General features: G+C 34.2%; 1 protein-coding gene across 3 annotated transcripts; it reads left to right on the forward strand.

The window, feature by feature from the left end:
- The first annotated feature begins 903 nt into the window (after positions 1–903).
- On the forward strand, positions 904–18,066 carry LOC149936668 (uncharacterized). 3 transcript variants are annotated; one of them, XR_016482334.1, is made up of 7 exons: positions 907–1,077; positions 2,478–2,671; positions 4,799–4,845; positions 6,664–6,709; positions 6,774–6,814; positions 12,893–12,974; positions 14,135–14,194. XR_016482334.1 is itself a non-coding variant. In XM_090181133.1 (7 exons), the coding sequence occupies exons 1-6, from the start codon at positions 1,022–1,024 to the stop codon at positions 14,198–14,200; spliced, it is 450 nt and encodes a 149-aa protein (XP_090037259.1). In that variant the 5' UTR covers positions 908–1,021; the 3' UTR covers positions 14,201–14,202; positions 14,266–14,336. The 3 variants fall into 3 exon arrangements, 2 of the variants coding, with proteins under 2 accessions (XP_090037258.1, XP_090037259.1); XM_090181133.1 differs by lacking the exon at positions 12,893–12,974 and adding an exon at positions 14,266–14,336 and having other exon boundaries at positions 908–1,077; positions 14,135–14,202; XM_090181132.1 differs by lacking the exons at positions 12,893–12,974; positions 14,135–14,194 and adding an exon at positions 16,253–18,066 and having other exon boundaries at positions 904–1,077.
- The last annotated feature ends 4,113 nt before the right edge of the window (positions 18,067–22,179 follow it).

The raw sequence follows: 22,179 nt of genomic DNA on the forward strand, positions 1-22,179 counted from the left end.
TTATTTGTTGGTTTTAACTTCCTTCCCTCCCCAAGCATACTTTCCTTTCTCCCCTCCCAACTTGTATTTCGCTCGTAACATTCATTAAGAAATAGGTCCGATTGACACACTTTTGGTAATTATGTCACTTTTGATTTGATTTTATTTCTTGGTTTACATTTCTTTTATAGATTTGAAAATTAAGCTTTCATTAACCAGCACAATTACGTGATTATCGGTTACAATTGATAACGAAAAGGATAATATATGTCTCAAAATTATTTGATTTTAGAAATCATATTAGGCTTCCGCTGTTGGATGTTGAAGAGTATCGAACTAAACCATCGCACTACTTACTGTTTCATAAATAGACCTATTAATATACAGGGTGTAAATAAAAAACGATCCACTCAAAATTTAATATTAGTACGGAATTCAAATTTTGAGGTCTGGTACCGCGTGCTGGAAGACATCTTAAACATAAACGGAAAATGTTTTATGACCTTGAACAATGTCTTCAAAGGTCATATGAAAATTATCTCGAAAACTGTTGAGTTTAGAAACTTGGTTCCATTTAGAAAATGTGGTCAAATGGCTTTGACCTCATGCCAATTGGGCAATCAGAAGCCGATACATTAAAGGCCAAAAGAAGAAAATTCTTGTGAAAATAATGCACAAAAGACCAAATTGAAGTGTTATTATTATTATTAGTCTTTCTGTTTTGGCCCACCGGTTGGAATACAGCTTTTCCATCACGATCTCAAACTTTTACAAGTGCCAGTCAGCAGCAATCCGAATTTTCTAGCGAAGAGTTGACTAATAAAGCTCTTTCCTGTGACGTCAAATCAGAATTTTTACCTTTACATTTTATTTTATAGAAAGAGCTATTGACTGTCATTGTGATACTAAACGTTTACGTCAGGATGAGAAATCTCGTAATTTCCAAAGTAGTGAACAAGGGAGTGAAAGAGATATCGGAAAGGTAAAGATTAGATAAAAGAGCGCAGAGGTGCAGTATACTGCCAAGATTTTCATTTTAAAAATGAACTCTACATACATGGAAGACTATGCGTTTCAGACGAAAAGTACGTCAGGAAGGTCAGTGCTTTAATTTCATTGTTTATATTTTCTACAATTCCGTTACCTCTTTTCATACGACTATGTTGTACTCATTCTCTTGCATCAATTTTATACGTAACTAGACCAATTCGCTAAAAATTATTTCATTTAAGTTCCGAAATATGTCGTGCGATAAAGAATATGTTTAAAAGTAATAGTTAAGTCGGGTGTTGTACTTCGAGAGGGCCGAGTGAGTTTAAAGTTTTAAGAAAAACACACTATTTCCTAAATTTTTTCAGAGGTGTTTTGCTAAATTACAGCAATTGACAAACTAGATTTGTAGGGACTACAGCGCTTTCCTAAACAGCATTTGTTTAATCAACATTTTCAAATCAGCGTTTTGTCAAAATAGCGCTTTGTCATAACAGCGTTTCCCAAAACAACAAATTGTTCAAACGGCGCTTTGTCATAGCGGCGGTTCTCAAAACCGTATTTTGTCGAAACAGCGTTTCCCAAAATGGCGCTGCTTTCTATAGCACTAATAATATAGGCCTATTGTAATACATATTTTCTGGAATTTCGGCAAATTTCATTACCTTATGGTTTCTGCCGATAGTTAGTATTGCAAACTTACCTAACCTAACCTAACCCCTGAAGTTCATATATATGTTATACATTTTCCATCGTCAATTCATATAAATTTTAAGAAACCGCTGTCTTGACCAAAACCACTGTTTCAAAATCGCTAATTTGAGAAACGCTATATTCAGAAACGCTGTTTATGGAAAAAGCTATTTTGACAAACCGCTCTACTGAGAAACGCTTAACCAAAAAACGCTGACTAAACAATACGCTCTTTCGGCAAACCGCGGTATTGAGGAACGCTATTTCAACAACCGCTGTTTTAACAAAGCGCCGTTGCAACAAAATGCTGTTTTGAAAAACGCACTTTTGAAAACGCTATTTTAACTAATGCTATTTTAGTCAAGCGCTCTATTCCCTACATACCGACAAACTAGCGTAAGTTTAAGACCTCTAGTGGCAAGACTTGTAAGCTCGAGCGAAAAGTAATATTTCAGCGACGGTGTTGGTTTCCCTTGGCGTTACGGTTTTATAGACAAACTTTAAAAATAAAATTAGGGCTATTTAAGAATGAATTAGGGTTAATAAAATGAAAAAAATAACTCTACGTCTTAAAAAAAGTTTTAAAAGTAAGTTATTTTCATTTTCGTTTAAGTAAAATACTAAATATCATTGAAAATGACGATAAATTTATGACCAAGATTTTAAATCCTTGACCGCTTATAAAATAACATAGGAAAAATACGAAAACCATCAAGACAGTCTTTGGTGCGGTTTGAGTAGGTTGAGACAAAAGTGTGCGTTATAACGTTATTGAAGCCGTAGAGCTATTAATTATAATATTTTCACGTTCTTAGTGACCTAGATATAAATCAATATATTCAAAGCGTATTGCCGAAACTAACAGAAGTGGAAAATAAAGAACTTGCAGATCTCTTGAACACACTAGGCGTGGAGTCTGTTGGAGACTTACAGTTAGTCACGGTGGATGAATTAACTAAAAATAACGTCAAACTGATCTGGGCCAAAAAGCTATTGGGTGCTGCACAGAGTAAGTCAAAGATATAACAAATTTCGCAGCAAAATTTAAGGTACTCACTCTCACCAGAGGGCGCCAACAGTCCAAAGACAAAAAATAAACAAAGATTTTGTGTTTTCTGAATTGAAGTTTTGTTTACGGATTTTAAATTATGCTAGAATTTGAGTATTTATATTATCTCTGCCAAAAGGTTTAAATTGGCGCCATCTGCATGGTGTGTATAAAAGCAAAGGGTGGAGCTCCACGTGATTGTTTAGCTGTAAGAAATTTGTGTATAGGTCTTTTGCAGGCCGGGAGTAGTGGTGTACTCCTGTAATCCCAAGCGTCTGGGAGGCAGAGTTTGTGGATGGCCGTGTGAGGACGACCACCAATCCCCCAACGGGTTTTCGGAATAACTCCACCACGAGTGTTCCCACCCCTGTCCCCACGTATCCCCCCGTTGGCGTGGCCGTTACACATCTGATTAATCAGATCTTCGCCGGGCTCGTGGTCTTCTCAGACTCAATCAGCCCTTATTTCTTCCTTCTTTTCATAGGTCTTTTGCAGCCAATATCACGACGCCTACGTTTTCGTGTATTTAGTGGCGGAGACATGACGCTTAAGCTTTGCATGTGACTTGATGATTTGTCATTACACCCATAGCTCAAGACGTATGTAACCGCCACTGCGAAGTAACCGAAAATTAAAGTTATTTAATTATTTGGGGGTCTAATTGTCCTTCACCTCATTTTGCGGCGTTTTAACTGTACAATTCAATAGTAACGAAACCAGTAAATTATAATTAAAATTTATTAGTTACTTGTACAGAAATACTGAATAAAATGAAAACAACGATAGTTAAAAGTGCACAAGACAAATTTTTATTATTAAAAGTTTAGTGCGACTAGTTTCGGCCGAGTTTGTTGACTTAACGAAAAAATTGATCTTAAACGATAATGATTTAATAGCGTCATTTGACGTCATGTCTCTTTTCACTAATGTACCGGTTAAGTAAGCTATTGAGTGCTTTAAAAATAAATTAATTGAAGCGAAACTTTCCCCAATAGAAGTGAATGACATCATAACTTTAACTAAACTTTGTGTATAAACACCCTTTTTCATGTTTAACGGTGAACTTTACAAACAAACTGAGGGCCTACCAATGGGTTCCCCCTTAAGCCCCTTATGTATCGGTGGTTCTGTGGTAGAACACTCGCCTGTCATGCAGGAGGGCTTGGTTTCCATTCCCGCCCGATACTATCAAATTGATTAAAAGAGGTATACCGTGAACATTTGGTGGAAACCCTGCCATTTGGACGTTGAGACGTTTACCATAACCCTCAGCACTCGGTCCGTCCCAAACGTCGAAGATTGTTCACGTACACTCACAATTCGCAAAAGAAAATTAAAATACACCCGATGACAAAAGAGGGCGCTTTTGGAAGCACTTTTAACTATCGTTGTTTTCATTTTATTCAGTAAAATATAATTTAATGGCTTTGAAGGTCTTACATTTGGGAAATATTTGATGAAAAATGATAAATTATGATATCCATTATTCATCATAGTGTTGTTAATCTTCCGAAAAAATAAAATCTGGAAAATTTTCCGCAAATCGGAAATATAAAAAAATTGAAACATTAAAAACCCTTAAAAAGTAATTAATGTTTTTAACATTTTATTGATATAAAATGTCTAATATCAGTAAATATACTAATAAACATTAATAGTGTTATTTACTTTTAGATTCGAAAAAATGAGGCGAAAATGCCGCTTTATTTAAATTTGAAAACAATATATTAGACTAATAATGGAATGAAAACAATTTTTTGTTCGGAAAAATACGGAAATTATTCCGGAAAAAAGGCCTCGGTCATTTTCCGGAAAATTTTCCGACTTACAACACTAATTCATCCGATAATAAAAATGGGTTTCTAGTCTTCCGGGTTTTGAGAAAAACAAAATTAAGGTCCGGTACTAAAATGACTTTATTCCAAAGGGGAACACTTTCTTTTGATGAAACATTTGTAATATTTTTGCCACGGGCACCCTAACCCTATACCTTAGTTTTCCCTCTTTATCGTGAACTTTACGCATCAAAGGCAACGTTAGGATTGAACTTGGCACCCGTTCTGAATTTATGTTTAATAAATTTTGTAGCTACCTCAAACTCAACGGATTCCAAGTCAAATGAAAACACTTCTCAAGTATGTGACAACGTTTTGTTTCATCCTGAATAATATCTAGAAAGGCTTCTGTGTGCAATCTCTTAGAATGATTAAATCTTTTAGAGACCATTTTTATGGGTAACTTAAGAAGTTACTTTTTATTACATTGACGGCTTAGACTGGTGCCCAAAAAGTGACCTTTTTTAAATAGCGATCTTAACCTTGAAAATAAAGATTTCGAGCTTCGAAAATGCGATCTTCCAAATTTCAAGTAGTTAGCACCTCTTTCGTATGTCTAAAGCTACCAAAAATAAATAGGGCTATTCATTTCAACCTTTCCGATAGTCTTGGCCGTTATATTAAAGGATTAAATTATAATTAAAGTATTTAAAAAAACTAGGAACGATAATGTGACATTTTTAGAAAAAAAATTCGATGCTAATTAAACATTAGCTTTAATTTTAAGAAATGTTTTTTATTAGATTAGTTCTTGAGTAAGAGGAAACCGTTTTAGAGTCGTTCAGATTTTACTGATGTGGGGATTAAAATAATATTGAAATTAAGAATCTTCAACTTTATAAGACGTCCAGGTTTCATAAATATTTCTGCATCAAACTTTATTCTAAAAATTCGGAATTAAAAAAAAAACAAAAAAAAAAACAAACAGATAAATCCCAACAGTTTCATTATCTCTAGTTGCACAAAAAATGCAGACAAATTTAAGGAACGTTCCAAAATGACGCGAATAGTGATTTAATAATATTTTCGTTTCGACGATATATGATATACATAGTGAGATAAGTTTCATGGGATTGTGTACCAAAGGATAAATATAAAATATAGCTCCCGCTTATCAAAGAAAATCTTTATTAGTAAAAGACGAGGGGCTGGTCACTATCCGTTATCGGTGTACAAGCTTGTAGCTTTGACTGTATTAAAGTGGTTACTTACATGTAACTGATTACAAGGCTGTACTCACGTCGTCAGTTTCATACGCGTGTAGAGCTTCTATTTAAGTTGGACGGATGCGATTTTCACAGGCGCTTAAAAATACATCATTGCTCGTGACTTAAGCAGGCACTCGTCCATTGGTTAAAGTAAGCAACCATGACTTCGTGTGATGTTCAAACTAAACGCGTTACTTCATAAAAAAGCAAAGCAAATAATTCCAATTATTAACCGTTTCTTTTGCTATATTATAGGAAAACCTTATTTCATATCATAAATTTACTTATTTCATTTTGATGTAAGATAAAAAAATTGTGATTAAAGATTCTCTGTTAGAAAATATCTTATAAGTAATAATATCGGGACATAAGAGTTTTAGTAATTACATTAGAATATTAATTTTTTAATTAATATCAGACCATTACGAAATTATAGCCTCATATCAGACCAATATGAAATTATAGCCCAATATCACACCATTACGAAATTATAGTCTAATATCACACCAATACTTAATTATAATTAAGTGGTTAGCACTCTCGCGTCGCAGTAAGAGGAGCCGGGTTTGATTTAAATTTAAACTATCAGTACCAAAATTGTATTTAATAGTTGTCTACCTACTGACACTGACCCGCTAGCATGGTCTATGAAATAATGTCTTTTCGGAAACCGCACATATTGGAATTGAAACCTACCATCTGGTATCGCTCGTAAAAACGTATAAAATTATTTACGGAAAATTGATTTTATGCTCAATTTGAAGGTTTAATTGATCATGAATAGAAAAATGTTCTCGCTTCAAATTAATTTGGGAATTTATTTCAACCTAGACATTCTGATTTTAGCCGTGTTTTTCACCCCTTACGGAAATAAACAAACCGTGGTTAAAAATTAACATTTTTTTTACAGTTGGTTGAAGGAGATAATAACAAAATAGCGAATGCCCCGAAGAAAGGTACGCTTCTTCTGGGTTTTTCCAAATTAAACTCGAGCCTTGCGCTGACGCTTTTTCATTTCAGTCACGAACACCATCCACGGGTCGTCGCAGGTCATTGGATCAGTGAGTATCAATTATTGTTAAAAACAATATTTTATTTTAAGAATAATAACTTGGTACACAGGATGCTTTTTTGTTGCTCGAAAAACTTATTTTTTTTCAAAAACTATAATCGCATGGTTCGTTATTCATGCCGGGGGACACTGTTTTCTGAAAACTCATCAATTTCTGAAAAAATTTACACAATTTTAAAAATATTATATTTTTACCACTATAAGTGCTAGATCAAATTTGCCAATGAGAAAGTTGTAGAGCGTCATTGATTTCGCACGAATATCGTTAGTTCAATGAAGAATATCATTAGTTCTATGAAAAAAGACCCATTTTCACTGAAAAACACGACTTGAAAAATTGACAAGTTGGGCAAGCCAAAATACCCTTTCAATTATTTTACTACTAAGAATAACTTATTCATTCTTTCTAACTGCTTTTTCGGATGTCACTTAACTTTTGGTTTTACAAAAGTTTATTATTATTTGTAGTTTCATTGGTTTTGTGGTTTTATTTTTCCTAAGACAACCGTGCCTTAAAAATAAGTGTTGAAAAATTTGTTCATTAAATAATTTGCTCGTATATTGGATAATCGTTTATTTACAATTATTACAACAACGGTTCAGTTACCCCCCCCCCCCCCCAATTGGCTGCCACACAAACGATCATGTTACCAGATGCACGTCCGATCATACTTCACGGAAAGCATTTATCAATCGTTGACGAAGTTTCTCTTTAATATGATCAGGAATTGCGTACAGCCTTTCTTTGATAAATCCCCAAAGGAAAAAAACCAGTGGCGTAAGATCTGGAGGCCTTGGTGGCCAAGGAACAACACCGTTATTCCCAATCTAACCAATGAAGCAATTCCCCACGAGTACAACCGAAACATTAGAGCGTTCAAACTGCACTTGGAAATCCCCAGTGAGTGTTTTCATCCTGCCATTGGCTATTATTTTAATAATTCAAAGGTTGAAAATGGACATTCATCTGGGAACAAATCGTTGATAAATTGGGGATTGAGTAAGCAGTTTCAGAAGTCGAATCGTCTTTCGAGATCTCCATCTCCTAATCATTGATGCAGCGGTGATCTGTACTGGTGGTATTGATTTTTGCGTAATATTTTCCAAATATGAGATTAACTAAATCCCAAATTATCACTTGCTGTGGAAATTATGCAAGAACAGTGTTCTCAAAGTCAAAAGCGTGTGTTCACAAATCCTCGAAACCTAGGTTGCACATTACCATAACGCTCAAAGTCATTGACCAATCGCCTTACTGATGGTCTCCTATTTCGATGCCGTTCTGCATAAATCTCGCACACCGTGGTTAGATTTCCTCGGCCCTCTCCATAATACAAACAGGGTTGAGGAAAACATGCTTTAAATAAAACTAAACCCCCTATAAACCTTTGAGATAAACCAATGTTTAAACTATGGGTTAAGCCCCCTACCCTGCTAAATTCTTAGTAAAAGTATGCAACCACAATAGAATTTAAAGTGTATTTTGGCTTGCCCAACTTGTCAATTTTTCAAGTCGTGTTTTTCAGTGAAAAATTGGTCTTTTTCATTGAACTAACAATATTCGTACGTATTCGATGACGCTCTACAACGTTCTCATTGGCAAATTTGATCTAGCACCTACACTCTTAAAAACAAAGGCGTTAAAAAGGTGTTTAAGGTTGTTAGAATGGTTTGAAAGGGGTGTGAAAATGGTTTATAGCCTCTTGTTAAGGAATCAAAAAGTGTGCAAAGGGTGTTATAAAGGAGTGAGATAGGTTTAAAAACGCCATTATTACACCTTTTGTGGGAGTTACACTACACCCTTTAGGTCAAAAGTAAGGTGTTAAAAGAGAATCTGGTAAATATGTTTTATCTTACACTCTTAAAAAAAGGTGTTTTGGGACATCTTTAAAAGCACCCTTGTAAAGGAATACCTCTACACCCAATACTACGAATATTGAAACATAAATGGTATTAAAAGCACCTTTTAGGAAGGTGTAGTTACTCTTTTTATACTGTTAAAAACACCCTTTTGAGGAACGAAGTGACACCCATAAATGATTAAATTACACCGTTTATGTTACTAATTAACACCTTTTAAGATCAGAATGAACACCGATTTGCCAACTCAATCCCACAATTTTCTCAGAGCCATGAGCAGCTCGAGCGGTAAGGAAGAGAGGGATGCTCTGTAAAGCGTTTAGAGTTGTTATGTCTAGGAGGAGGTATTTATTTGCCAATTCTTAACTTTTAAGCGGGGCTCTTCCCACCTTCCCAATGGGACGCTCCTGCTTTTCGTAATTCTTACTTTGGGATTTTACACCATTTAAACCGAGGAGCTAACCACTTCTGAAAATTTTGAACACCGATTACGCGTAGGGATCAGCCTCTTGATTAAAACCTCTTGGTTTAATAAATTATTATGACAAATGTTATCATGCAAAACAAATGAGAAAGTTTTGATTTTTATTTGTAGAACATTATTTATTCTTTAAAAAACCTTAATATTACACTTTTAAACGCGTCAGTACGCCCTTTTGTTAGAGTTAAATAACACCTTTACAAGTGTTAAAACGCCCTTATCTAGAGCTAAATAACACCTTTAAAAGTGTTAATACGCCCATTTGTAGACTTAAATCACACATTAATACTACACATTTAAGCACATCGTACATATTTCTTTATTAACTAAAATATTCTACCATTTTACATGGTTAGGAGTAGTCAATCCCAAGAAGGGTTTCCTAGAAAGATAACGTTTCTGTCAAAAATGGAGTAAATGACAATCATAAATCAAATAACTGCACATATAACTATCTAGTTTTATAATGTGCATATTCATTACGCATACCGTGTAAAATGTTTAATTGCGTGTTTAAAATATATGTATTATATTTAAATATCCAGGGTGTCCATTTTTATTCGAAAAAGTGATTTTTCTCACTAACCGTTGTAGTTAGAATTTGGATTTTTTTGTGTTAATTGTCAGTACCGGGGGCCATTGTAATACATAATGTTTATCGATTTTAAAAAAAATATTTTAAAATTTTGAACAAATAAATTTTGATGTATTGGAGCTCGTAAAATTTTGCCATTGATAAAAATGTAGAGCGACGTCGAAAACATAAGAATAACGTTTGGTCGTTAAAAACAAAATTATTTTTCACGAAATTACACGCGTTTGAAAATTTACTTAACTGGTAAACAAAATAATTGGAAAAATCAAAAACTAGAATCTTTTGGATGGAGTGGAAGTCGTAAGACAATATTATTTTTAGACTGAACTAAATATTATTTTTCTATTTAATAATAATCCGCTAGGCTAATACCCAAGGCACCACCTTAGGCCTAAGTCATCAAGCGACTTTTGAAATCTTTAATTCAGATGGCCGGGTTACAATGCGTAGGAGGGTGGTGGCAAGCTCAGCATGCCACGCGAGCCAACAGCTCCATACATTAACTATTACCTTTAACCTTAACAAGTTTTTATCGAAGGGGAAACTGAAAGGGAAAACATTTTTTAATTGAAGGACCTCACCAAAAGTCCAAAAACAATATCCTCGAAATTAGATACGTGATATCTTGAAGGTTTCCCGAGTATTTACTGATCGAAAAAGTTTTATGGTAATTTAGCATTTAAATGAGAGTTAGAAATTTAGAATAAAAATAATAATTACTTCAGTCTAAACATAATATTGTCTTACGACTGCATCCAAAAGATTCTAGTTTTTGATTTTTCCAATTATTTTGTTTACCCGTTAAGTCAATTTTGAAATGCGTGTAATTTCGTGAAATTTGATTTTGTTTTCAACGACCAAACGTAATTCTTATGTTTTCGAGTCGCTCTAAATTTTTCTCATTGGAAAAATTTGACGAACTCGAATACATCCAAATTTATTTTTTTTAAATTTGAAAATATTTTTTAAAATCGATAAACATTATGTACAACAATGGCCCCCGGTACTGACAATTCACACAAAACATTTCAAAATTCTAACTGCAACGGTTATTGAGAAAAATAACTTTTTCGAATAAAAATGGACACCCTGTATATATTTTGTAACTGTTTGTGAATATTTATCTTTTTTAAATGTTAATGGAATTTCAATTTATCTTATAGTTTAATTTGCTTATTGAGTTAAAAATTCTATAAAATGTCAATTAAAGAAGAAATAATAACCAATAAATATCATGATTTTCATTGAAAGCGACACCTAGTATCACGTTAAGTCGAAAGTTTAAGTCCAACCTTGGTTTTAGTGACAATATTTGAGATCTTGTTTTGAAAATCAACAATGCCTAGGACAATGAAATGAGCCATAACCCCAAATTTCAGCATTGTGCAAAGCGTATCGCCTTCCGTGAATTCTATAACAGAGATGGTCCGAGATGATCAGCCATTACGGCCCAAGTAATATCTTCATCAAGGGTGATTAGTTAAATAAAATAAGAGAAATCTATTTTTTTTTCATTAGCTATCAATAATTAGTGAGTTTTTTATACATATTTTATCTCTCCGTCATTCGGTTTTTTAACAGATAAGAATACTTTTTTTACACGCTTGGTTTTCGGTATAAAGCACCCTGACATTATTATCCGTTGCCGCAGTTATATTAGCTTCTTGGGTATAGCCGGTTCGTTGTTGTGTAACTTTAGTAATACTGAACATTTTTATTAAATTGTCTCGATCGCTTTATCGTTGCGCCCGATTTGGCGTGCTGTAAACTTTAATACTTTCTTCATTAAAAAATAACTCTTCGAATTAGTTTAATTAAAACCATGTGGAATGAAAAATATATTATTTTAAAAACATTATTAATTAATATTCAACTAGACTCGTTTCTATTGGTAAAATAGTATTTAATAGAAACGCAATTCCTTTAACACTCGTTCTAGGGTGTTTTTAACACTTTAATATGGCATAATAAAACCATTACAATTGTTAGTGAGCTATTAGGTGCAATGAACCTTTCAAAAGGGTATTGAAACACCTTTATAGGTGTAATTTAATTATTTATTTGTTAATTAGTTTATTAAGGTGTGATTTTATTCTTTAAATGGCCCTTTTCACACCTTTAAAAATGTGATTTTACTCCTTAATTGGTCATATTTATACATCTAAAGGTGTGATTTAAGTCTTACCAGGTGCAACTTAACTATTTTAGAGTGTGCATTAACACCATTAAAAGTGTGATTTTACTCTTTAAAATGGCGTATTTTCACCTGTAGGTGTTATTTATCTCTTACTAAGTGCAATTTCACTGTTTTATGGTGAGCTTTTACACCTTTAAAAGTGTGGTTTTACTTTTTAAAAGAACCTATTTTAACCTCTAGAGGTGTGATTAAACTCTTATCAGGTGCAATTTTTTTCTTTTAAAATGCGCAAACTACACCTTTTAAAGTGTGATTGTACACTTTAAAATGGCGTATTTAAACCTCTTAACGTGAGATCTATGTAACTCTTACCAGTTGAAATTTACACCTTTGAAAGTATAATTTTATTATTTAAAGGTGTTAAATAACTCTTTAAAAGGGTTTTTAACTCCATCAAGGGTTTGATTTTACTCTTTAAATGGGCGTATTAACACCTTTAAAGGTGTGATTTAATGCTTAAAGGTTCAAAATGACTCTTTAAAGGTGTATTTTCTGCCACCAAAAGGTATAATTGTATTATTTTAAAGGTGTAGTTTCTGCCGCCAAATTGTGTTATTGCATACATTTAAAGGTGTAGTTTATGTTGCAAGCAGGTGTATTTCCTTGTCAAAAGGTTTACTTTGTATCCCGAAAGGATGTACATTAATTATCTGGAAGGTGTCATATTTGTGGCGAAGAAAAGGGTGTTATGAAGCACCCGTTTTTTTAAGAGTGTAGTGGTAATAAAATAATATTTTGAAAATGGTGTAAATATTTTCATAAATCGATGAGTTTTCAGAAAATAGTGTCCGCCGGCATGAATAACGAACCATAAAAAAGGTTTTCGAGCAAAAAGAAAGGTATCTGGTAAGCCAGTTCCCAAGGTATGGCGCACCAAAATAGAGATAAGTGAACATCGTTTATGTCATATGTTTTATTACCTTACCACAATCAGTTTTCAAGTGAAGGCAAACATCTTTAAACATTGCGGTGATAGTTCTAGTTCGATCATCAGATGCAACCATAAAAAACACATAGTATATTTTCAGGAATTTCCTGTTAAATCGTGGCCCTAATTGGTCAGCTTCCGGTTATGTCAACAAATTAATATACAATTGATTCATGCATTGAGGTTAACGGTAATAGTTAGTGTCGGGAGCTGTTGGCTCGCGTGGCGTTAAGGGCTTACCACCACCCTCCTACGCATTGTAACCCGACCACCTGAATTATAGGCTTTTAAAGTCGCTCGATGACTTAGGCCTAATTAATTTAATATACAGACTAGAATAAAATGGTGCTTAGAACTGAATCTAATATTCTAATTATTTTGCAATTCTATAAAAAAAAATATCATTGTGTACCACCGTCACCAAAACCAATTAGGGGAAAACGGACTTTTTATGATAAAAATAAGGTAAAATACAAACAAAATAATTGAAAGTAGTAACCAAATATTTGGTATGGAATTTTTCCAAAATGATAACGAAGTAATTGAAAATAGTAAAAATATATTGAAAAGGGGTAACAATATTTCAATCTAATACTGAAATAACTAAAATTAGTTACTAAATAGAGAGCATTGTTATTCAAAATAATTTATTTATTTATTTGAACTAAATTATCCCAAAAGCTAACATATTTTTTCTTTTATTGGTCCCAAAATTATTTAGTTTGTAATTATCTTAAGTACCACCGAAATATAAACGAATTTTCCAACAAAAGTCTGAAATCGACTAAGAATAATAAAAATAATAATCAGCTTGGCTAATACCCTTGGCACCACCTTAGCCCTAAGTCATCAAGCGACGTTTAAAGCCATTAATTCAGGTGTCCGGGTTACAATGACCAAAAGGTCCACATTTTTACAAGTTAAAAGCTGTGGAAAACCCTCTAAACGGTCAAAGCCACTCTAACATCCGAAGCCGCAAAATGCCGCCTTAAAAAACCAACTACCAATACCAGCCAAAATGGGCCCTGTAAAGGTATCCTAGCTCAGGTTCTTCAGTTGGATGAATCTAGTGCTAGTTGTTAACATTAAATATTTAATTTCATTATTCTATACGAAAGCTGAATGAAAGTATGTGAGGTAAGGTTCTGAATTGTAAATTTTCTATAAATAATCGGAAATTGCCATTTAGTGTTGTGAAATCCTAATTTTAAACCAGATTACAGCTTATAATATAGTAATTATTTTCAGTTTAGTGGAGACATAACTGCTTATCATTACAATGACCAGAATTGGAAGAAAATTCCTAAGAAATAAAAGTTATAATTATTACATATTTTTGTAAATAATTTTAAATTGCTAAATAATTTAAATTTTATTAGATACGAATTTAACTTCCAAACATTATCCGCTTTGAGCAATTGTAAGCTAGCATAATAAAGGACCTTTTGAACTGAAAATTGTTTTAAAAATGAATCAGTGAAAACACTTGGTTTCTCCCTTTAGATAAAGGTCAACACTTTCCTAATATCGTGCTTTAAAACATCGAATTTTATTTAATACTCCTGATAGCTTAGTTGTTCAGATAAAATAGTATTTTTTGGGTTATTTCTATGCATTGGTAATCATGTTTAACACATAAAAATAATTTTTTATGTCATGAAAGTACCAACAGATGGCTGTTTCATGAATATGTAACTTTTATTGAAGTGATAAGGTTAAAGATTATTCATTCAAAGTAGAAAGTTTTATCAACTCGTGAAAGATTACAAACGCGACCATCCGAATATTTAGTCGCGTTATTCTATACATAACGTGGAGTATGTCCTGTTATAAAGCCCAATGAATTGTAAACTATTAAATTCATATTATTATTAGATTTTTAGCACGTAAATCTACGTTAATAGGGACATTTATTAAATGCAAGAAAATCGGTATTCGAAATTGCAGGAACTAGGAAATTTGCTTAATCCTAGTCAATACAAGCTTGGTCAGTTTACTTCAGTCACGCACCAAGCAAAGTAGTCAAAATGAATAATTTTTAAAGCGTAACAGAAACTCTGAGGAAACAGTGTGTTCAAGATGGATATTTCAATTTAACAATGCGAATGAAGATTATTTCAGACAAGTTCTACATGTATTTAGATGCAGGATCAGTTACCAATTTAAGGAATCAAAATTTAAAAGAACAAGTTGGTAAGCCCAAATATACCTCTCCTCGGAAGACTTTCTTATTTTCAGTGAAGCGTAACATGTATCGGTAGTTCTGTGGTAGAACGCTCACCTGTCGTGCAGGAGGGCTCGGGTTCGAATTCCGCCTGATACTAACGCAAATTGAAAAAATTATGCTAAACCCAATGACAAAATGAGGGCGCTTTTGGAAAACGTTTTTCCCTAATTCCAAGAAACTGCGAACGCAGTGATTACACTTGGTCCGAAAATGCGTACGCGTTCCCAGCGCGGGCAGACCCACACACACACACCCTGACCGACAGACACGGTGATTGTATAACCCCTTCCCCTCGGAGTGGTAAAAAGCAAGAGATGAAATCCATAATGATAAACTTATTTTGCAAGAATAGAATAAGATATCAGCATATGACGATAACAATAAATGGCTAAAACACTCGTGCGAAGGTGAAAGATGTTTGGGAGGACTACAAGCATGAAACTAAGGAATCCTTGAAAGCAAAGAAGGCTTTAAGGAAAGCAATTAAAGATAAAAGTGAAGATGTCACCTTTACCATTCATAACATCCCAACGAAAGAAAACTCGCCGAAAGTAAGGCGGAATCTCACTTGTGCAATCCCAATTACCTTTACGCCAAAAGCCAAAAAGATAAATACTAGTCAACCATTAGTTCCTACTATTGTTCAATTAGTTCCTACTACTGTTCCATTAGTTCCTACTATTGTTCCATTAGTTCCTACCATTATACCTAGTCAAATTACGCGCAATGCTCCTAGTCAAATAATGTGCAGTGCCCCTAATCAAATCAACGTCAAACCCACCATAATAACACTAATCAAAAACAATTCCTCAGATTCAAGTGAAAATTTACCAAACGTCAATGATAATGACTATAGATTTTTAGGAAACAATCCTGACAAAAGATTTATTTTTAAAATTTGTGCCAAAGGAGTCACAAAATGACTACAGTTTTCTAGAAAATAACCCAGACAAAGATTTATTTTAAAAAAATTTGCCGAATAGAAAATTAAATTTCTCATTTTCAAATAAATGATTTTTAAAACAATTAAGAGAAAATATTTTGTTAAACGTTTAACGTAATGTTTCCTCCAATTCCTTCCAAAACAAAGCCCTCCAGCGATTCTAACTTATCTATGTTTGACTGGTTATGCCAAACAGATGGGTTCGTACTTCTTCCTCCAGTGGATCTCATCCTTCCGAAGTACTGTTCCAAGGGATCCAGATTCAGGTGCTGTGTGAGGACGTATGGAGTAGACCCCGACGCCGCCAACGCCAATTTTTTTTTCAATTCCGCCGCCGATTATTTTCCAGCGCGACGCCGATTAATTCTGTCTAAAATGCTGCCACGCGGTTTTGGGGGTTTTCAGCAGTAGCGAAGCTTGGAAATACTTTGGACAAATGCAACGTTATGAAGACGGAATTATTATATGCTGTTAACATATGTAACATAATTACTCATAAGTATGCCACTAGCTCTATTTCTTCACTAACGGGGTACGTTCAGTAACAGTCAACGGAAAAAAACCCGATGGATTTATATTTTGCACCGAAGAGCTTTTTCGTCATAATGACGTCGTAAGTTGCTGAACGCTTTTATTCAGTCATCGGTGTTTTTTAAAATGGCGTTGAATTTATAGTAGTTTTACGTCAGTAATGACGTCAGTCATCGTAAAAACCAGCTCTTCCAGCCGATGACCATCGTGACGTCAAAACCGGAAACGCGAAAAAGCGTACAGTAGGAACCGATGTCAGCAATTACTAGTCGGTGAGTCCGATGAGCGCTGCTGAACGTACCCAAGGTTTGTTTCACAGATATTGCGTCATCCTACGTAATATTTGACGTCATCGAATCTCAAATGCCAATTATGCCGTCGCACAATTAGCTCTACGTTTGATAAACCGACGACCATTATTTTAGTAAACAAACAGGTTTGAACAGCCAAGGCTTAAGAGCTAAAATGAACTACAATATACTGTCAAGTGCTGTTAATGCAATTAATATGCAAATTAATGAAGTTTTCGGAAACCCAGGTTCTAAAATAAATTTGCATTGTCAAATCTTGGATTAATAATCCAAGGTCAAATAAAAAAAGCAGGTTTACTGGAAAAAATAGTTAAAATTCAGGTTGAGCTTTTCTGCGGCATCTTCAAGGATGGGGTCTTTGCAGATTCTTTTGAGCCTAGGCCTAACTTTTCTAGGCTTGGTATGGTCTTTAATAAGGCTGGTGGAATCGACTTGTTCCATTTTCGGAAAGCGATCACTTATTGGCCATTTTCCCCAACCTTTTCTTTTTCTAAACTACTCATTATTTAACTTCATCCGCACAAAAACAAAATTACTAGGATTAATAAAAAGGTTAAAATTTAACGTAGTCCACCTTTTTACTGGTTCGTGGTGAAACAAACCGTTAGTGAAGATTTTGAATGGAATAAAGGTACAGTGGCATACTTATAAGTAATAATGTTACATATGCTGTTTATTATTATTCTAAACTAGCGTAAATAAAATAAGCTTATACTCGGAATAAATTAAACCAGGAGCAGGACTACAGGTAGGTTGATTTCTACTTTTTTGTATAAAAATATTTTTTTTTTATAAAGAAACGCCGGCTCTCGCTGCCGCCGTGGAATTTTAAGTCAACGCCACCGACAAAAAAAAACGGCGCACGCCGTTCGCGCCGCCGCCGTCGACAAAAATTTCGCGGCGTCGGGGTCTAGTATGGAGCACCTTTATTGAGAATAAATTGGACGACGCTTGAAATGTTGCCTCCCCGCTTCAGCTGTGGATCCGTTTTCTCTCCCACTTATGAACTCATTCTTAGGCATTGACTGAACTATTTCAGGGCAACATTTCAACAAGTTGGGCAAGCGCAAAGACATTTTATAAAATCAACTATTGAGCGAGCTTTAATTAAAAATGTGTTACGTTAATATTTTGCAGAATTAGGTTTAATAATGGTACAAATGATTTAGCAGTCATTTTCAATCCTTCTGTTGAAAAACGCGTTGAATTTAAATTAGAATAAAATTAATTATTTTTTTTTAAACTTAAATTTTAGTATTAATAGTAATTGGAATGACTAAAATTAATTGTGATATGTATATGTGTTTAAAAATAAATGTTTAAAATAAATAATTAATTGTAAATGCTGTAAATAACATTTTGATGTATTTTTGAAAGGCTCAAAATCCTTTCTTTTGTATTGCATTTCAAAATAATTGTAACAAGCTGGAGAGGAAAATTGGCGACGTAGAATCCGGTGGTTTAGGTATAGAAAGTTTCGGGGAATAACCCAAACATACCCCATCGGACTGCGCGTGCTTATAATCCTTCCCAGCTTAAGAACCCCCTCGGGGGGACTCTTTAAAAAGGGTCCACTCTCCGAAGGCGGGCCAGATAAACTGTAAATCGTCAACGGGTAAAGACCCAAAATTCTACACCTTCTATGGTTTTTCGGCTAAGAAGCATCTTTGCCCTTTCAGACGGACTTAACTTCCCTTCACGGGCATCATCAAGGTACGCAATAAAATCTGATTCCAGCCACTTTCACCATAGAAACATTAGTTAAGATTGTTAGAAATACTACTAACATAAAGATGTCTGACATACCTTCAGTCTGGCATCATTCACTGATCTGAAAGACGCTTTATCGGATTTTCTCTTTTGGTAGCCCTCTTTACAGTTTTCGACGTTGCGTACATTGAAAAAATTTATTAAAAATCCTTATAAATTTATACATTTGTCTTTCTCCAGGCCAAAAGGCGAGGAACTCAGCAAAGTGAGTGACGTTTGCTGAAAGTTTAAAAAAGAAGATTTCTATGATTCTTTACAATTACCCGAAAACCCATTTCGAAATCGTGAACTCGATCGCAATTGTCCAAACACTTATTTTGCCTTCGTGTATCCGTCTGTAACGTAATATGTGTGGTTTCGAATATTTAGCATTTTTAGGCGGCAATAAAAGCCTATTTATTATTATTATTATTATTATTATTTAGTTTTCCTAGAATCAGAAATTTGGAATGATTTAAATAAAAGACGACGTTTTCAATAAATATTTTCCGTAGATGTTTGGTTTTCCTCTGGAAGTGGGCTTGATATGAAGTCATTATGAAGATGTTAGCGCCATCTCTCGGTTATTAAGAACCTTTATGAAATTTCAAAAACACTACAGCCGCTATAACAAAGACGATATAATAATACAAAAATGAAGTCCTACACTGATTATTTGTCTTTTCTGCTGTAGAATTTTGGAACCAAACAAACAAATAGTTTCGTAGTCGTGTACAGTGTTTTTCGAAATAACGTTCTTAAGTTTTAAAAGTGGAAAGTATGGAAGACGAGGAATCTGGTTAGTCTAGTACCAAAACTTAAGTGAAAAGCGGCGCTTAAAAGCGAAAAGATCGTAAAAATATCGAAGAAAGTTTAACTAAGCAATTAAAAACTATTTCGAAACTAACAACCTTTGATACTAAATCAAAAACAACTGATAATATTCGTGAAACTACCTCAAAATCTCAAGACACACTTTTAGGTGAAAAATCTGATTGCAGTAGTCATAATTTGCAGCAATCGCGAAATTTTGATGAAGCTATAATTCCAATATGTCTAAAACAACAACCGTTAGAAGATTCTTTGATTACTTCTAGCTTAATTATGGACGGTTTAAAGCGGGGGGGGGGGGGGCTGTTAAGATCCTTGCCTAGGGGCCCTTTTTGATCTTTGCGGGGGGCCCAAAACCTGTCGCTACGCCACTGAATTTAAATAAACGTGGCCGTAGGTCAACTTGGACAGGTGTTTGAATTCTCCTCTTCGCCGAAGCTGAAATTAATAGTTTTATTATTACATCCCAGGAAATACATTCGTTATTCTTCTAAAGTTGTCGGAGTTTTGAATCTTTACAGCTGTTGTTAAAGCAATTTCTCGTTGTTTTAATAAGATGAGGCGGATCAGAAATAAAATGTATATTTCTTTCTTTGCAAATAAATTTGGAGCGCAAAATTGATTTGGAGTCTGATCATCGAAAACTTGCCCGGCTGCTTCAGCGCATATCTTAAAATATTTCAAGAAATAAAATATTTCCGTACTAGTTGCCCCGGTAGTTGGAAAGTGGGCAAAAGGTATTTTGATGTTATTAGTTACACTCCCTAGAATTTGGCTGGGAGGGGCAACTAATATTATTGCCCCCTCAAACTTTTTGGTCAGTTGAAATCTTCAAAAGGCTCAAATTATCATTTTGAAAGCATATACAGTTTATAGAATCTCAACTGTGTTTAATTTTCAGTATTTTCCCGCCAATTTACTTAAAAGTACACATGCATTCGGGGAATCTACACTCCATTAAAAATTAAAAACCCTTCTCCAGACCCCTTTTCGTTTCTCTTTGCCCCCTCCAACTTCTAGAAAGTTTCTACGCCCCTGCTTCGGTACCGGTTACTTCTCATTTTTTAATATCTAAACCGATAATGTCATTATTAAGGTCTTTGAAACCCGTTTAAAAACCAGTAACCTTATGACACATTAAAATCACCTCTAGTTTTCATCTAATCGAGTAAAATCACTAAATAACGGTCCCAATTTTCACGATTCTGAATTTTTGTTTTCTCAATCATATCAGAAAATATTTCCGGTTGAAATCCACTTTTGGTGGTCGCTACTTTTCGTTCATTGTACAGGGTTCTTGAGGTAGGTAAATATATACAACCCGATTTTTTCAATGCCTCGTATGAAGATTTTGATTGGTTTTTGAAACAACAAATTTAAACCACGAAGTATCCGTTTCGTTTATTAGTAGGTATTTCTAAATAACAACACCATTTGAGGAAAGTTTTGTCCCATCTCATTAAATATTTTGACCTGTGCATGGCTTTTAGTTGCTAAATAAATAAAGATGTAAATGACCCATTTCAGGACGATATTCATATTCCATCAAGCGAAGCTTATTTAAAGAAAAATGATGGAGTTTGGTCTACTATCGAATATACTTGTTTAAAGCCATCGCGAAGAAATGTATCTGGCTGCGACGAAATATAAAAGAAACTATACACGCTAAAAAAGGTTGGGTCAAATTCTAAACATTTTGGGTCAATACACCAGTTAGGCTTTACAAGCAGCGCTCGCGGTGGAAATAATGTGAAGCTCATATACGGTAAAGAGTATTGTGGGAAGCTTCAATTGCAGGCGAAGCGCGACGACAAAGAAAACGTTTAAGCGCCGCCATACGCGAAAGAAAAACTAGGCTTAGCAAAACAAAACAAACTGTTGTCGTGTTTATTAATATGGCGACTGCGTGCGGTTATACGTGTTGCGTGCCAACTTGTACAAATCGATCGAAAATAAATAAAGATTTATCTTGGCATTCCTTCCCAAACGACTCTTCGTTAAGTAAGATTTGGTTAATGAAAGTTAAGGGAAAGTTCAATGTTAATATCAAAATATCCAAACATACAAGGGTATGTTCTGAACACTTCCACGTAAACCAATATAGGCCTTTCATGAAAGTGAAGAAAAAGATGCTTAAACCAGATAGATTATTTACATATCACATAAACAAAGCTTACACTGTAATTTTTTGTAGCATCCAATCTATTTGGAAGGATCTGAAAATGTGAATGCTTTCAGTTCAAACCAACATCCTCAACACGTTTTGGTAAACATATTAAAATGTATGTATTAATACTTAATAATAACTATTTACGTAACTTAGGATGACGTTATGGATGAATATGAGGAGTTATTGGACATTGTTATTGGTGACAACAACGATCCTGAAATGCCGGGTGTTGTTAACATTCAGTGTACAGAAATGACTGATACAACAAGCATTCTAAACAGCACGGCTATCTTAGAGGTATGTTAATTTCTGTAGCTTAACGAGGCACTAGGACGATTCAATTGTTGGTATTCTCCGCAGCTTCGTACCCGATCCCTCCTCATATAACCTATCGTTTATCTACTTTTAAGATTTAATGGTTATGATTTTCAAATAAAAATAATCTTAAGCAAGCTTTAGCATTATTTTATTTTTATATAAAACTATCCATGAAGTATTTGTCATTGTAATAATTTCTAATTTTACCAGTAT

Source organism: Leiobunum rupestre, chromosome 7 (assembly GCF_980474605.1).
Source record: "Leiobunum rupestre chromosome 7, qqLeiRupe1.1.hap1, whole genome shotgun sequence".
Classification (NCBI taxonomy): Eukaryota; Metazoa; Arthropoda; class Arachnida; order Opiliones; family Sclerosomatidae; genus Leiobunum; species Leiobunum rupestre.